Source organism: Anomaloglossus baeobatrachus, chromosome 3 (assembly GCF_048569485.1).
Source record: "Anomaloglossus baeobatrachus isolate aAnoBae1 chromosome 3, aAnoBae1.hap1, whole genome shotgun sequence".
NCBI classification, from domain to species: Eukaryota; Metazoa; Chordata; class Amphibia; order Anura; family Aromobatidae; genus Anomaloglossus; species Anomaloglossus baeobatrachus.
In genome coordinates, this window is record NC_134355.1 from 465,813,083 (window position 1) to 465,831,708 (window position 18,626).

The following is an 18,626-nucleotide window of genomic DNA, read 5'->3' on the forward strand; positions in this document are numbered from 1 at the left end:
TGATAGAAATTGTAGGAATTGTACACATTTCTTTACAAACACTCCACATTTTAGGAGGTCAAAAGTAATTGGACAAATAAACCAAACCCAAACAAAATATTTTTATTTTCAATATTTTGTTGCGAATCCTTTGGAGGCAATCACTGCCTTAAGTCTGGAACCCATGGACATCACCAAACGCTGGGTTTCCTCCTTCTTAATGCTTTGCCAGGCCTTTACAGCCGCAGCCTTCAGGTCTTGCTTGTTTGTGGGTCTTTCCGTCTTAAGTCTGGATTTGAGCAAGTCAAATGCATTCTCAATTGGGTTAAGATCTGGTGATTGACTTGGCCATTGCAGAAGGTTCCACTTTTTTGCACTCATGAACTCCTGGGTAGCTTTGGCTGTATGCTTGGGGTCATTGTCCATCTGTACTATGAAGCGCCGTCCGATCAACTTTGCGGCATTTGGCTGAATCTGGGCTGAAAGTATATCCCGGTACACTTCAGAATTCATCCGGCTACTCTTGTCTGCTGTTATGTTATCAATAAACACAAGTGACCCAGTGCCATTGAAAGCCAAGCATGCCCATGCCATCACGTTGCCTCCACCATGTTTTACAGAGGATGTGGTGTGCCTTGGATCATGTGCCGTTCCCTTTCTTCTCCAAACTTTTTTCTTCCCATCATTCTGGTACAGGTTGATCTTTGTCTCATCTGTCCATAGAATACTTTTCCAGAACTGAGCTGGCTTCATGAGGTGTTTTTCAGCAAATTTAACTCTGGCCTGTCTATTTTTGGAATTGATGTATGGTTTGCATCTAGATGTGAACCCTTTGTATTTACTTTCATGGAGTCTTCTCTTTACTGTTGATTTAGAGACAGATACACCTACTTCACTGAGAGTGTTCTGGACTTCAGTTGATGTTGTGAACGGGTTCTTCTTCACCAAAGAAAGTATGCGGCGATCATCCACCACTGTTGTCATCCGTGGACGCCCAGGCCTTTTTGAGTTCCCAAGCTCACCAGTCAATTCCTTTTTTCTCAGAATGTACCCGACTGTTGATTTTGCTACTCCAAGCATGTCTGCTATCTCTCTGATGGATTTTTTCTTTTTTTTTTCAGCCTCAGGATGTTCTGCTTCACCTCAATTGAGAGTTCCTTAGACCGCATGTTGTCTGGTCACAGCAACAGCTTCCAAATGCAAAACCACACACCTGTAATCAACCCCAGACCTTTTAACTACTTCATTGATTACAGGTTAACGAGGGAGACTCCTTCAGAGTTAATTGCAGCCCTTAGAGTCCCTTGTCCAATTACTTTTGGTCCCTTGAAAAAGAGGAGGCTATGCATTACAGAGCTATGATTCCTAAACCCTTTCTCCGATTTGGATGTGAAAACTCTCATATTGCAGCTGGGAGTGTGCACTTTCAGCCCATATTATATATATAATTGTATTTCTGAACATGTTTTTGTAAACAGCTAAAATAACAAAACTTGTGTCACTGTCCAAATATTTCTGGACCTAACTTTATATAGTATTATATACTCTTCCTCTGATTGCTTCACTCCTGCTTTTGGCTACAAATATTCCCACTAGGATTCCCTTATAGCGTTATCTCAGAAAAACAATCAAACACATGAGAACTACACTATGTGAATCAAGTTTAACTGGTTCAGCCTGAGCACAGGAATGACACAAAACAAAGCACTTGCCATTACAGTGTCATTATTGAGTGTACACCGTGAAACTAAAGCGTAGTGCAGACCTAAGTTGTCTGAGCTGCAATTTACTGGTTTGTATACACTTAGGTTAAGTTCCCTCCATGACTTTTTGACGCTGAATATTTTCTATATGCCAAAAACACAGCGAATTACAATTACAGCCAAGTTGATGTGCTTTATAGGAATCTCACCGTCACTCTGCTTGTTTTGTACTAAATTTCTCTTGCGGGTATGCTGAGTTTTATGTGAAGATTTTCCCCGCAGAATTGCATTAAAAATCTGCAGATAAAAATGCATGTGCAAAAACGCACTAAAACAGTTTGTGATCCACACATAACTATATCAATAAAGTTTTTTTCAAAGCCAAATGCCAAGAAGTATCAAAAACAAATCAACTTTATTTAAAACATAACACAAAAACGCGATAAAACTGCATGTAAAAAGCACAATGAAAAAATACATGGAAACTAATTTACTGTTTATTGGTGCAAAAAAGCTGCAACATCAAATATTCATGGTGAGAACATAGGCTTAGTGAGTTTCGATCCTCTCCGCAGTTCTGGCCACAGTCATATTTTTAATCTTGAGTAATTCTTCAGAGCAGATTGTCATCTCTCTCCACTTTCGATTCTGTCTTATTTCTACCACATAACGCTAAGCTGATTATACATTTTAGATAGGAACATATACTGTATATAATATATTTGAGAACTAAATAATACTAAATCATTCCTTTTTGCATGGTTTGGAATTTGACTGGTGTTATTTTGTTAGTATATGTCGCATGCTTTTGTACACACAAAATGTTTATGTTTTTTTGTGTTTGATTTCCATAAGTTATATGTTATTGTTCTGAGATGCATACAATGAGGTCCAAGTGTAAAAGTTGTAACTTGTCCTCCAATGCGGCGGGTTTAGTTGTTGAGACACCGGGACCAGGCGTAGTTTTGCCCCTATAGTTATATTTATTTACTTTATTTATTATGCATTGCTTATATAGAGCTAATAGTTCCCCAGCGCTTTACAGAGGGGATGATCACTGTCCCCATTGGGGCTCACAATCTAAATTCCCTATCAGTATGTCTATAGAGTGTGGGAGGAAACCCACAAAAAATTGGGGAAAACATACAAGCTCCTTGCAGATTTCGTCCTTGGTGGGATTTGAATCTACCCTGGACTGCAGTGCCAACCACTGAGCCACTGTGCCGCCCCTTATTATACAGCAGTAAAGCATATTTGTTATATTACCAGGTGAATAAGACCAACAAATGGGCTCGCAGTACTAAACTCCAGTTAATAATGAAAAATTGTCTTTCACTTTAAATTTAATTGTATTAATTATATGCACATTTCAAAAGGTTTGACTTCATTGTATTCTCTATTAGTTTCTACATTGTCATGACTCCGGAATGTCTGACTGAAGGCCTTTGACCTTCCCCAACAAACCCCCTACCCCCCTAGGGTTCTTATCTAAAATAAACACAAACACTGTGTGACGTTGGAATATAAAGGCCACAGCAGCCCCATTTATTCATAACATAAACATCAGCCATGTAACAGTACAACTCTTCATTGAAGAACCCGAAAAGGAAGGGGGGGGTACCTGAAGGTTAACCAAAATGTTCTTTGCAACATCAGCCTGTCTCCTGGCCCTCAGCCGCAACACACCGACTCGAGAGCCCAAGCCAGATGTTGCCCCCACTATGTCCCGCTGAGACTCAACCCAGCAAGGACCCGTTTACCAAACAATTGCACCGCTAGAGGTAACCCGCTCCGGCACTGGGTTCCGTCCTCTCCTCTGTGCAAACCCCCACCTTCAGACACCCCCCTCCTTTCCGCCGCTGCGACAAATACGATCTTCCTTCTTGTCTTCATCGATGTCGAATCCACAATTAGGGCGGGCGGGCGGGAACGATTCCAGTCACCGTCCAGGTAGGAATGACCCACCCCCGCCTCTGACCTGCCCTATATACTACCCCCTATAGCCACCACCCCTTGACCAATCAAACTGACCCCTGATCCTAACTGCCCCTTAGCACCACCCCCAAATTTCGCGCCCAAACTGACTTTCTCCATTAACCCCTTGTTAACCCTCTGGCCTGGCATCCCTCCTAGTCATGTAGCCCTCCCTTAAGCCCCTTCGGGTCAGCAGTCCGGGCTCTTCCTTGACTCCGGAATGTCTGACTGAAGGCCTTTGACCTTCCCCAACAAACCCCCTACCCCCCTAGGGTTCTTATCTAAAATAAACACAAACACTGTGTGACGTTGGAATATAAAGGCCACAGCAGCCCCATTTATTCATAACATAAACATCAGCCATGTAACAGTACAACTCTTCATTGAAGAACCCGAAAAGGAAGGGGGGGGTACCTGAAGGTTAACCAAAATGTTCTTTGCAACATCAGCCTGTCTCCTGGCCCTCAGCCGCAACACACCGACTCGAGAGCCCAAGCCAGATGTTGCCCCCACTATGTCCCGCTGAGACTCAACCCAGCAAGGACCCGTTTACCAAACAATTGCACCGCTAGAGGTAACCCGCTCCGGCACTGGGTTCCGTCCTCTCCTCTGTGCAAACCCCCACCTTCAGACACCCCCCTCCTTTCCGCCACCGCGAGCTCGCATGACCCCTTGTGCGCGCGAGTCCTCCCACACCAACAAAGCCTTCTCAAGCCCCTCCATCAGCCCTAAGGCCCAAATATCATTTCCCACCGAATTTAAATGGACCCCGTCCCGGCGCAACAAGTCGGCGGACGCCGCTTCCAACTCCGGGTGCCGAACAGAGACACCCCCAACCCGGGAAATGAACCGCCCAATCTCCCGATTCACTTTACTACGCGCCCTGTTTACTGCCTCCACCGACCTGGCGTGCCGCCATGTCAGCCGCGCAACCATATCCGACCAGACAATTACTAGACCCGGGTGGGAAGACAGGAGCCGCAGGCAGTCACATTTTATGTCTTGTATCAGGTCCCTGGAAGCCCGGAGACCGAGGTCATTCCCACCCGCGTGTAGTACTACCACGTCCGGTGCTCTGTCCAGCTGCGAATGGTGGCGCCAGGTAGGCAACACCTCACTCCACAGCATGCCCCTGACCCCGATCCATCGCACAGTAGCCTTTTCTCTGGGAACCCCCAACTGGCGGCCATCCGGTCGTATTCCCGCACGAAACGCCCCCCAATACACGTATGAGTGGCCGAGCACCCACACCAACAACGGTAAACCTACAAAACAAAAGGTGACAACACAGAGGGGGTGGGGTGGGGGGGGGGGCACAAGGAAGAAAATGGGTAATGATTACCAAACAAATACCGCCCCCGACCCCCCCCCCCCTCCCCACCAATAGCTCACAACAAGTTCGGCCGGACGTAAGATCTAAACCTGGCCGAGTCCCATCGTCCAATCTTACGGAGAGCCTGCGCGCCCAGACCCCAACGAGCCGCCTGAGTCGCAGCCCCAATCCGAAAGGAATGCGACGCGAACTCAGCCTCGTTGAGACCGCAACACTGCAGGCACCTCCGAAAGATGCAGACAAATTGGTAACTCGACAAAGCTGACCCGTCCTGGTGGGACAAAAGGGACCCCGGGCGAGCTCCCCTCACTTCTAAAAACGCCGACAGCCATCTGACAGGGCACTCCGCTAAACCAGGTACACCCCATAGTTCCACCATCCGACCTCTACCCAGCTGGTCCGTCTTTGACCGTCTCAAGCAACACCGCACCACATCCATACCGCATTCCACGTCCTCCAGCAACAAACCTCCGTGACTCCTCGTGTTTCTGCTCACCAGTTCACTAATTCTAAACGCCCCAAAGAAGGCCAAAACAAAAGCGGTCCCGAACAACTGGCATTCATACTCCGAACAGCACACCCGAGGCAACACCGACAACAGCTTGCCCAGCAGCTCAAAAGATACCGGGCGCCGAAGGTCTCGGCGCGCCCCCGCCCTTCGGTAACCCTTCATCACCTGGCGCACCCAGAAATCCTTCGTAACGTCCTTCCAGCCCAATAACTTGAAAAAGAAGGAAATGCCCGCTAACCTGCCCGCCACGGCCGACCACGAAAGGCCTTCTTCCTTAGCCCTGCCCAACATGAACAAAACTAAATAAACTCTGTCACCTTCAGATACATGACCTCCCACCTCATCAACCAACTCGAGCCAACGGTCCCACGCTGAATTATAGCTGCGCCACGTACTGGGTGCCACCGAATGTCGGATCAATTCCCAGGCCGGCTGCAAACCAGGTCCCACAACCAGACGGGCCAAACGGTCTCCTGCTGCTCCGCGTCCGGCGCCAGCATTCGAAAGCGGTCCCACTGGAAGCGAGATAAAGCATCAGCCACAGAATTCAGCACCCCCGGCACATGTACAGCGCAGACCCACAAGTTCAACTCCAGACATTTCAGCACCAAATGACGCAAGAGGTCCACCACCGGGGGGGAATCAGCTGTCAACTTGTTAACACACTGAACAACCCCCAGGTTGTCACACATGAAACGCACCTTCCTGTCTTTCAAATCCTGTCCCCAAACCTCTAAGGCCACGACAATAGGGAAAAGTTCCAACAGGGCCAAATTCCTAGTCAGACCGCAAACCCGCCACGAATCAGGCCACCTGCCGACACACCATCTCCCCCCAAAATATGCGCCAAAACCACTGGATCCCGCCGCGTCCGTATACAGCACCAACTCCTCATTTGACACCACCTCACGAAGCCACAATGACCGTCCGTTGTACAGCTGCAAAAAACGGGACCACACTCTCAGGTCCGCCTTATGCTCCACCTTCAAACGCACAAAATGCAAAGGGTGCAACACACCGGTGGTGGCTTGAGCCAAGCGACGGGAAAAAACTCTCCCCATCGGCAATATTCTACACGCAAAATTCAACTTCCCCAACAGGGACTGCAAGTCCCGTAAACGAATCTTCTTGGCCTCAATGGCCCCTTGAACACAACGCCTCAAATCCACCAGCTTGTCCTCCGGCAAGCGGCACTCCATGGCAACCGTATCCAGCTCGATACCCAGGAATTTCAAAACCGTAACCGGACCCTCCGTCTTCTCCGGCGCCAACGGAACGCCAAACCGGCGAGCAACCTGCTCCACTGTCCGAAGCAAAAGGGAACACTGCGAGGATCCCGCAGGCCCCATGCACAAGAAGTCGTCCAAGTAATGCAACACTGAATCTAGACCCGCCTCCTCCTTAATTACCCATTCCAAGAAACAACTAAACTTCTCAAAATAAGAACATGAAATTGAACAGCCCATAGGCAAACAACAATCCACATAAAACTTGTCCTCCCACCAACACCCCAACAGGTGAAAACTGTCCGGGTGCACCGGCAACAGGCGGAAGGCCGCTTCTATATCCGTTTTCGCCAAAAGCGAACCACAGCCCAACTTCCTTAACCATTCCACAGCCTTATCAAAACGGACATACGAAACCGAAACCAGCTCAGGATCAATACCATCGTTCACCGACCGGCCAGTAGGATAGGACAAATGGTGGATGAGCCGGAACTTGTTAGGTTCCTTTTTTGGGACCAACCCCAACGGGGACACAACCAAGTCCGGCAATGGAGGGGCATCAAAAGGCCCCGCCATCCGTCCTAGCTCCACCTCCTTCCGTAACTTATCCGCAACAACCTCACCATGTAGGCGAGTCGACTGTAAATTTTTTAAACGAATCTCTCCCGTCTTAACCACTGACGGTATCTTGAAACCAAAACTAAAACCGTCACTCAACAATTCCGCCGACCCCCGATCCGGGTATCTACTTAGAAACGGCGCCATCCGATCTACCCTCACCGGGGTCCTCCCTTTTTGACGAAGACTCAGCGGCCTTTCCTTTTCCCTTCCGGAAGCACTTAAGGTGGCTGTGGGCGCCACCACAGCCCGAACACTCGTGCTTGAATCGGCAGGAAGACCCAAACCGGCATTCCTTCTCATTAAACTGCCAGCAAACGCCCTTTTTGGGCCCCGACGAGGTGCCAAATGATCCCCCGCCGGTGCCCCCTGGAAAGGACTGTGATGCCGACTTCGGCGCAGCCATCAGCCGCATCCATAGACTAATTTCTTTGTGGTCCCACCGTAAACTGGGTCTGACCGCCTTCCTCTGGCGAAACTGCTCGTCATATCTTAGCCAAGCAGTCCCCCCATAGGTCCTATACGCCTCACAGATAGAATCCAGATAACAGAAAAGCGCCGTACAGTTATCCGGAGCCTTTTCCCCCACCACACCGGCCAGTATCACAAAGGCCTGCAACCAGTTCTGAAAAGTGCGGGGAATAAGGCGATAACGCCGCCGTTCTTCCTCGTCCTTTTTGCTCTCATCCGGTTTAACCCGATCCAGATTAAACTTTTCCAACGGAAGCAATGAGAATATTTCAACATATTCATCCTTCCATATTTTCTCCCTGGTCTCCTGCTTCAGATGCGCCCCCAACGGGCCATCAAAGCAAACATACACTTCCCCTCTCGCCTTGTCATCCAATCGAACAATGTCCACTGCAGCCGCAGCTGCGGCAGCGGGAGCCGCAGCTGGGGCCGCGGGAGCCGCCACCACCGGCTCACCAACCGCATTGCCACTAGCAACCCCTCCAACCGCAGGAGTCGCAACCTCCTGCCCCGTCGCTCCCTGCCACACCAAGCTAGGGCCCCCCACAGGGGCAAACAAACCCCTAACCAACCTCAACAACTCGGATGCCACACTGCCGTCACCCGTCACCACATTCACGACCCGCCCGCCACTCGGGCCACCAAGTAAACCACCCGTACCACCAACCACATTCACGCCCTGCACGCCATCCATATCACCAGACCCACCATCCATAGCCAAACCAGGTGCACGAGAAATAGAAGAAACCGTGGTCTTACCAGGCTGACTCCGAGAAGATCCCGAAACAGCCGTCACATGTCCTCCGCGTCGCACTCCAGCCGCCTCGCCGACCTCCACGATCTGGTCCCCGGTGCCGGCCTCCGCGACGTCCTCCTCCAGGGTGGCCTCATCGTCCTCACTGGACCCAGGCCCAGGGAGCCCGCCGTCCGGCAGACTCGACCTCAGGCCCCGTCCGCCCGCAGCACCATCCATCCTCCGCGACGATCCAGACGCTGGCTCCGCCACATAAACACCGCCTGGGGCATGCCGTCCGGCATCCCCGCGTGCTCCGGCTGATCCCGACGCCGTCCCATCGCTGTCCCTCCGCTGCGGTCCCAGGCCGGGCCCCGCTGATCCGGGCCGTCTCCGTGCGGACTCCCCCGCCGACACTGGGACCCCATGCTCCTGCATGGGCCCCGCTCTGCTCCTAGACCTTGCCGCCGCCGCCACTGTGGCCTCATCTGCGCCCCGCGATCCCGCTGGCCCACGCAACCCAGCTGGCCCCCGTGACCCCGCTGGCTCATACGACCCCGCCGACCCACGCGACCCCGCCGACCCACGCGACCGCGCCGGCCCACGTGACCGCGGCGGGTCAGGTGACCGCACCGGGTCAGGCGAGCCTGCCGGATCGCGGGGACGCACCGGGACGGGTGAGTACGTGGGGTCACATGACCGCGCCCGGTCAGGTGACAGCGCCCGGTCAGGTGACATCGCCGCCCCACGTGACCGCGCTGCCCCACGTGATCGCGCCGCCCCACGTGACCGCGCCGCCCCACGTGACCGCGCCGCCCCACGTGACCGCGGCGGGTCAGGTGAGCGCGCTCGGTCAGGTGAGGCCGCCGGAGCACAAGGGGACGCCGGGTCACGCGAGCGCAGCGGGCCACGTGACCGCGCCGGGTCAGGTGACCGCGCCGGGTCAGGTGACCGCGCCGGGTCACGCGGCCGCGACGCGCGCGTCACTGCCGTGCGCCGCGACCCGGAAGAGGAGGGGAGGCCGGCCGTGTCGCTCACCGCCCCGTTGCCTTGGCGCCCGCGGCCCGACTTCCGGCCGGGGCCTCGCGACGTCCCGGCTCCCGGATCCACCGCCGCACATCCACTCGGGCTCCGTCTCCGCTGCCGGCTCCTCGGCGTCATCTCCGGGCTGAGGCGCTCCGGGGGCCGAGTTCTTCGCTGCCGCTTCGGAGGCAGGGGGGTCCCATCTTCCTCGCCGACGCCGGACCATCGCAGGAGCTGCTCGTCCATCCAACACTGTCCACGCTGCTCCGCCATCCTCTTCATCTGTGCCATGAAGTCCTCCATCTTCGGGATCCAGCCACAACGATTCCAGTCACCGTCCAGGTAGGAATGACCCACCCCCCCTCTGACCTGCCCTATATACTACCCCCTATAGCCACCACCCCTTGACCAATCAAACTGACCCCTGATCCTAACTGCCCCTTAGCACCACCCCCAAATTTCGCGCCCAAACTGACTTTCTCCATTAACCCCTTGTTAACCCTCTGGCCTGGCATCCCTCCTAGTCATGTAGCCCTCCCTTAAGCCCCTTCGGGTCAGCAGTCCGGGCTCTTCCTTTGCTGCCAGTTACAGGGATACCTCAGTTTTCGTTGCTAATCCGTCTGAAAACCGAAACTGATGAAAACCGAAGCAATCATTTCCATAGGAATCAATGTAAATCCAATTATATCGTTTTAGACACTCTAAAATACATACAAAAAACACATTTTATAGGGAATAGAGTGTTTAAGACTAAAAACAATAAAAAATGAATCTAAAAGGAATATTAAATGAATATAAAACACTTAAATAAAGTATAAATACATTTTATCTTCCATTTTTTACATACGTTTTGAAACGGATGCGCGGGGAGATAATCACATAATGCCAGATAGAGCCGGAGAATGCATGGATCACCCTTTGTTGTCTCAAAATTAGCAGCGTAGTCGCTTGGTCATGCAAACAAAAACAAATGAAAACCAAGGCAAATTTTTAGTGCAAAAAATCAACAAAAATGAAAACTAATGATAACCGATGTCAAGGAAAACCGAGGTAGCACTGTATTTCCTTGTCACATATTTCCCATAATATGATAAGAATGTGACGTAAGTATAAAAAAACACACATTTCAGATCTGCAATATCGATATTCTTAAATAATTGACAGTTTGTATCAGTGTAACATTATTTTATTATTTTCTATGCCTTGCTTATATAATACTATCATATTCTGAGCTCACAATCTAAATTCCCTATCAGTATGTCCTTGGATTGTGGGAGGAAACCAGAGAACCCAGAGGAAACCCCCACAAACATGGGGAGAACATACACACTCCTGGCAGAGCAGATTTTATCCTTGGGTTCCCAATTCTGTAAAGCAATACCGCTAACCTCATGCTGCCCAAAGATTATTGATCATTTTGTTCTGTAACTGGAATCATTCATGGTGTCTCAGGAGCAATCAGCCCAAACTGACAATACCCCCCTGTATTTGCAGCTTAGTAGGGAATTGTACATAAAAAGGTTAAGTGATATTACATTAAAAAGGTACAAAATCTTATCTATTCAGTATCATTACTAGATTGGGTAAACAAAGATGGAACATTGAGATATCAAACATATTTATGTTTTTTTTTTTCTTCTATAGATTGGCCAAAGCATCTTAATTCTCTGGAAACCTATGAAGACTTTTCTGCTATTCCTTCCAGCAATGATGAACTTTCAAATTCTGATATTGATGAAGAAACCGCCACAACCAAAGTAATATATTAACACTCTGTAACTGGTTTTCCCCCGTTGGGTTATGTTGTAGGTCATGTTTGTCTAATGGTTGAGCTTTCTTGTTTGGATTCAGACTTCTCACTGAAGATGCATTCAGAAAACACTTAAAGGGAATCTGTCATCAGATTTTTCCCATCTAATCTGAGAGCAGCATAATGTAGAGACAGAGACCCTGATTCCAGTGATGTGTCACTTCCTTGGCTGCTTGCTGTAGTTTTGATTAAACTATTTTTAACAGCAGAAGCTTATCACTAGACTACTAGTAAACCTGCTGCCATGTAGTCCTTAATACTCATGAGCTCTATATAACCCCGCCCCACCACTGATTGGCAGCTTTCTGTCCATTGACATTATACACAAGGCTTGTCAATCAGTGGAGTAGGCGGGGCTATAAAGAGCTTAATATTCACAGAAGTCAGTGAGTTTATAAAAAAATGACAACAAGCAGTCCAGAAAGTGACACATCACTGGAATTAAGGTATCTGCTAGTGTTGAGCAAGTAGTTAACTATTTGTGCTCATTATGCTGTTAGCGAGTTCCGTCCGCTATGCGCATATTCATTATGAGTAGTGGGCGCAATGTAAGTCAATGGGAAATACTCGATAAGTAACGAGTAACCCGAAAGCCGTAATATTTGCTACTCGCACGAAAAGTACGGCTTTTGGGTTACTCGCTACTTAGCGAGTACTGTATTTCCCATTGACTTACATTGCGCCCGTTACTCGTAATGAATATGCGAGTAGCAGAAAGTACTTGCTAACAGTATAGAAAGTATGAATAGTTAACTACTCGCTCAACACTAGTGTCTGCCCCTACATCATCCTTAGGGATGATCGAATACCTCAAATATTCGGCTGTCGCCGCTATTCGACTATTCGTGAATATTCGATGCGCAATGTAAGTCTATGGGAAACCCTAAATAACAACTATTCGGGCTTCCCAACGACTTACATTGCGCATTGAATATTCGCATAGCGGCGACCTATTCGGAAAATATTCTCGAAGCCGAATATGTGAGGTATTCGATCATCCCTAATCATGCTGCTTTCAGATGTGAAATGGTGTTCTATCAACAGATCATCACTGAGAGCAATAGCAAATCTGCAGCAATGTAGTAATTTATATTAATAAGCACTGTCTATAATCGCATCTCCACTGTGTGGCAGATTTCTTTCTATGCACAGTGCTGGCAGAGGGCTTTCAATCAATAGTGTAGGCAGGGTTACTCAGATCTCATTATTGAAAGAACTGCCAAACCTGTAGCAGACAAAACAGTGATTTCACTAAAACAGCAAGAATACCAGTAAGTGACACAGATCTGAAATTGCTGTTTCTGTCCCCATATTATGTTGCTCATATATTCTACTATGTACCTGGTGATAGATTCCTTTTCTTATGGTTATTCACATAGATTGCCATTTAAAGGGAATCTCTGAAGCAGGATTTCACACCGCAAACTATTTAAATGTGCATGTAGCTCTTTCAAAGACAAGTCCAGCAATACCTTTACATGGCCAGTCCGTTCCTTCATTAGGGAGAAATCAGCACTTGAATTGATATGCAAATGGATATGATAGATATGAAGCCTCTGTCACTCCATCTCTACTCCAAGTCCAACCCTGCCTCCTCCTGCTTGACTGACAGTCTCTATGCTGTGTGACTACAGGCAAAGGAGCTGTCAGTCAAGCAGGAAGTGGTGTTGCTAGGCAGGGAATAGAGCCGGAGTGGCAGAGGCTTCAAATCTACAGCCTCATTTACATATCCATTGAAATGGTGACTTCTCAGTAACAGAGGAAGGAACTGTCCATGTAGTGGTATTTGCTGGACTTGTCTTTTAAGCATGTACATATAAATATTTTGGCTTGTGAAATTTTGTTGATTTTGTTTTAAGGTGTTAAAATGCATTTAGTATTTTAAAGCATTTTTTTCAGCATTGGAGTGCCTCTGTAAATCTAAATCTCACTCACCCTGTGGTTTTTTTTCATCCTTTTACTGACTGATCAGAAGTCAAAAGTTACATCACAAGCTCCCAATGCATCTCTATGAAAGCCAGAACGAGGCTCTGATAGACTTGTATTCAGTTGTGACTTCTGGCACGTTCCAGTAAACACTGGAGCTGCCGGCAGATAACAAATCACAAGAGACTGACTGGAGCGGTAGCGAAAGGTAGGGAGTACAAGACAGGGTTCGGGGGACTTAGATTTAAAGCACCATTCCAGCGGTGCAATAAAAAAAAACCACTGGAGTGGTGCTTTAAAGGGAACCTGTCACCAGTTTTTTGCCCTATAAGCTGCGGCCACCACCAGTGGACTCTTATATACAGCATTCTAACATGCTATATATAAGAGCCCAGACCGCTATGTAGAACATAAAAAACACTTTATAATACTCACCTAAACTGGTCGCTGTGGTGGATGTGGGTCAAATGGGCGTCCTCGTCCTCCGGTGCCGACACCACCTCTTTCAGCCATCTTTGTCGCCGCCTCTGTCGTCTTTTTGAAGCCGCGGTGCATGACGCGTCCGACGTCATAAACACTCGCCGGCATTCAGGTCCTGAGCAGGCGCTATTGTAGTGCGCGTGCGCGGGACCGGCGAGTGTGTATGACGTAGATGCGTCATGCACACAGGCTTCAGAAGGAGGATGAAGATGGCTGAAAGAGGAGGCGCCGACACCGGAGGACGAAGAGGCCCATTTGAGCCACATCCACCACAGCGACCGGTTTAGGTGAGTATTATAAAGAGTTTTTTATGTTCTACACTCTTACATACAGCATGTGAGAATTCTGTATATAAGACTCCACTGGTTGTGGCCGCAGCTTATAGGGCAAAAAACTGGTGACAGGTTCCCTTTAAGAAGTTCATGTAAGCCCGAGGATGATTTTCCGGAAATTGTTCAAAAGGCACAATGATGTCAATGCAAATAGTTCAAGATTCTCCTAATACATTTTTTTAGGTCTTGCTAAGCAAGAAAAGCAAGCATTGTATTTTTTTCCTACACATTAATTTACCACTTCACTGTACTATAATGGCTTGATAAAAGAGTCTGTCACCCCAAAATGCATTTTAAATGGGCTATACAATGTAGACTAAAGGCTACTTTACACACTGCGATATCGGTCCCGATATCGCCAGTGTGGGTACCCGCCCCCATCTGTTGCGCGACACGGGCATATCGCTGCCCGTGCCGCACAACATCGCCCAGAGCCGTCACACATACTTACCTGTCCGGCGACGTCGCTGTGACCGGCGAACCGCCTCCTTTCTAAGGGGGCGGTCCGTGCGGCGTCACAGTGACGTCACTGAAACGTCACTGAACCGCCGCCCAATAGCAGCGGAGGGGCGAAGATGAGCGGGACATAACATCCCGCCCACCTCCTTCCTTCCGCATTGCGGCCGGGAGGCAGGTAAGGGGAGCTTCCTCGTTCCTGCGGTGTCACACGCAGCGATGTGTGCTGCTGCAGTAACGATTTTTAAGAATGGACCCCATGTCGCCGATTAGCGATTTTGCACGTTTTTGCAACGATGCAAAATCGCTTATCGGTGTCACACGCAACGGCATCGCTAATGCGGCCGGATGTGCGTCACAAATTCCGTGACCCCAACAACTCCGCATTAGCGATGTCGCAGCGTGTAAAGCCCGCTTTAACCCCTATAACAATCACACCAGCACTGTATGTTACCGGTACAGTGCCTGAAAAAATAACTTTTTTAATTCCATTTATTTTTATTGAGCATTTTACAGAAATTACATGTATAAAAATGTAACGGTAAACTTATACTTGAGCCCTCCCCCCACCATACCATCACATATACTGCTGGATTTAACCTGTAAACGACAATGACAAGATTGCAAAAATAGGTATTAATATTATCACATCTGAATAAAGATTAATCACTATCCAGCAAATGTTCATTTGTACATTGTGGTGCAGATTTACTGAACTCAAAATTGTATTAGCGTAACGAGGCAAATATATCATCCCGCAACAGAATTATAGAGGGCAAATCAGGGGTATTGATGCAAGGATCTTGGCAAACCTTTTTTATTCCATTCCTTTTGATATATATTCCTTTCTCTGACCGTATATAGACCCATTAACACTGTTAATAAATTCAGAAGAAGGTGCTTTGTTTCCAGTGAGAAGCAATAGTTTTCCTTGCTATACTGTGTATAGGATTCTTGCCATACTAATTGCCACTGGATCATCCACAGGGATATTTTGTATGACACCAATATATATACTTTGGAATCTGGGCTTATAGCTATACCCTAATCTTATTTATAATAAATTATTATATAATCCTATTTATCATATCTAGGATATCATTCCAGAAGGGGCCATTTCTATTACATTCCCATAACATGTGCATGAGATGGGCGTAAGGTAGATCACAACGTGGACAGCTACAGTCAAGCCTCACAGCAGTCTTATACAAGAATGCCAGGGTCTAATATTTTTTATGTATCAAACGTAGTTGAGATAACCTATGCACTTCGGATAAAGAAAGGAGAGGCACTGAACTTCGAACAGAGTCCCATTGATTATTCAATAACCTCACCACATTGGCCTTCCATTTGTCACTAATAGTGAGGGGGAACTTTTTTTAGGTATGCATTAAGTAAAAGCTGTAAAGGTTAAAAATAAGACTCCTTTTAGTCCCCTTACCCATTATCCACTCAGTTAAAGGGTTAAAGCCTTTTGGTTAGATGCTTCGATTTTGCTGTGCTACATAAGCATATCAAAGTGGGAAAAATCCGTAGAACTGTGAGATATATCAAATTCACTCCGCAACTGCTGAAATGGTTTTAGATTGTCTCTATCCTGAATTTGAGCTAAAGTATTTATCCGTCTTTCCTCCCAGTCAGTGTCCTTCTAATTTCATAAATTCTGACAGCCTAGGATTATGCCACAAATGCGTAAACGTGGTACAGCCTGAGCCATCTAGCAAAGATTTCCAACTATCCTAGACTTTATAGACCATAGCGAACATCGGCTCTTGAGATGTCTTTTTCCCATCTGCCCAGCCTCCACCAAATATAAGGGTACATGCCAACAACCCGACTGTATAGCCAATTGTCCACCTTTCAACCTTCCATTTTACTGATCCCATCCTTTTAGTTGTTGGATTTACGCAACCAGATAATGGAACCACGAATTAGAAATGGCTAGCCCACCACCCATTTTCTCTTTCTGAAGGTATTACAACTTTTATTCTGGCTTGTTGCTTTTTTCAACAATCACAATCTAAAGGGCCTATGAGCTTACTGAAAATAGTGTGTCGATATCCATATTTTGGAGTTGTGCAATATATATAGCAGTTGAGGCACTAACACCATTTTTATCAGGTTGTCGCTCCTAACAGGGGTATACAGCACCACGTTTTTACTTCATTAAAAACCTGTCAAGAAGCGGCATCAGATTAAGAAATATATAGTCTATGGGTCAAGACGTCACTGTAATTCCCACATATTTAAATTCTGACATCTTAATATTTGTGGGGTCCAGCCATTTTGTGTCTGTAATCGGGCCTAAGGATATAAGAACTAATTTATTCTAATTTATGAGGAGGTCAGACCATTTTCCAAATTCCCTCAGAATAGTCATCACTTGTTCGTATGAAGATGAGGCATGCCCGAAAAAAAGAAGCTTATCATCCAGATACAGAGATATGCGTTCCTCCAGCTTCCCTACCTTAAACCCTATCACTTCAGGGACACCCGTATAAGACCCGCCAGGGGTTTGATGGCGATGGCAAAAATGAGGTGAGATAGGGGGCATCCCTGCCGTGTGCCCATCCTAAATGCCACCCCATTCGACAGACCTCCATTAACTCTGATCTTAGCAGTTGGTTCATTATATAGTAGTTTTAGAAATGCAACAAAAGTTAGGACCAAAGCCCATCTTGTATAGGATTCTACATAGATAATTCCATTCAACAGTATCGAATGCTTTAGCTGAATCTAGAGAAACCACCACTTGTAACCCAGTACCTTCTGAGCTTTGCTGCATATTTAAAAACAGCCGTGTCAGGTTAATAGCCGTAGGTTTATCTGACACAAACCTCAAAGGGTTACCATGAATAATTTAGTCAATAACATTGGCGAGTCTAACTACCAGAACTTTAGCTAACAACTTTACATCTGTCTAAAGCAGCGATATGGGTTTTTAGGAATCAGGGGTTTGGGGTGTTTGCCCTGTTTAAGAATAACAACACTCACCATTGCTTCCAACATTGATACTGGAAAGTGTCTGAAGCAAACCATCGACTGAAAGACCTTCAGTTGGGGCAGCAGAAAGTTACTAAAATATTCATAGAATTGCCCTGGAAGTTGGTCCGAACCCAGAGTCTTCTCATTGGGTAATGACTGCAGAGCACATTCCAATTCCTCAAGAGTTAGGGGTTTATCTAGTGCATCTGCTGCTTTTTTAGAGCCTGGATACTTTAATTTTAGTTAAGTAATCCTCCAGCTCACGATCATGATTGGGAGATCTGGAAGAGTATAGCATACTATAGTATCCCCAAACAAACTTTAAAATATCCTTATTTTCTGTGACGGATACTTTCTCCTCATTTATTAGACTTAAAGGGAACCTGTCATCACTTTTTTTGGCTATAAGCTGCGGCCACCACCACAGGGCTCTTATATACAGCATTCTAACATGCTGTATATAAGAGCCCAGGCCACTGTGACTACATAAAGAACACTTTATAATACTTACCTAATGGTCGTGCTGCGGTGGAATTGGGTCACGGAGGCGTCTCCGTTGTCCGGTGTCGGCGCCACCTCTTTCGGCCATCTTCGTCCTCCTTCTTCTGAAGCCTGTATGCAGGCGCACTACAATACTTTGATCTGCCCTGCTCAGGGCAGATCAAAGTGCACCTGCTCAGGACCTGAATACCGGCGAGTGTGGATGACGTCGGACGCGTTATGCACCGCAGCTTCAGAAAAAGGAGGACGAAGATGGCCGAAAGAGGCGGCACCAGCGCCAGACAACAGAGACGCCTCCGTGACCCAATTCCACCACAGCGCGATCGTTAGGTAAGTATTATAAAGTGTTTTTTATGTAGTCACAGCGGCCTGGCCTCTTATATACAGCATGTTAGAATGCTGTATATAAGAGCCCTGTGGTGGTGGCCGCAGCTTAAAGCCAAAAGAAGTGGTGACAGGTTCCCTTTAAGATGTAAGATGAATCATCCAGCACCTTAATAATTGTAGCTAAGGTACTCTGTCCCGATTCAACCTCTTGTGACCAGCTTTGTTCAATAAATGGTCT

General features: G+C 47.5%; 1 protein-coding gene across 5 annotated transcripts in view; it reads left to right on the forward strand.

Annotated features, from left to right (window-relative positions):
• MCF2L2 (MCF.2 cell line derived transforming sequence-like 2) overlaps positions 1-18,626 on the forward strand; it is a 644,468-nt gene that overhangs the window by 554,980 nt on the left and 70,862 nt on the right. For all 5 annotated transcript variants that reach the window (XM_075340561.1, XM_075340557.1, XM_075340558.1 and 2 more), the window contains one exon: positions 11,216-11,328. In XM_075340561.1, coding sequence (XP_075196676.1) covers positions 11,216-11,328 — 113 coding nt within the window. The remainder of the gene's footprint in view (positions 1-11,215; positions 11,329-18,626) is intronic.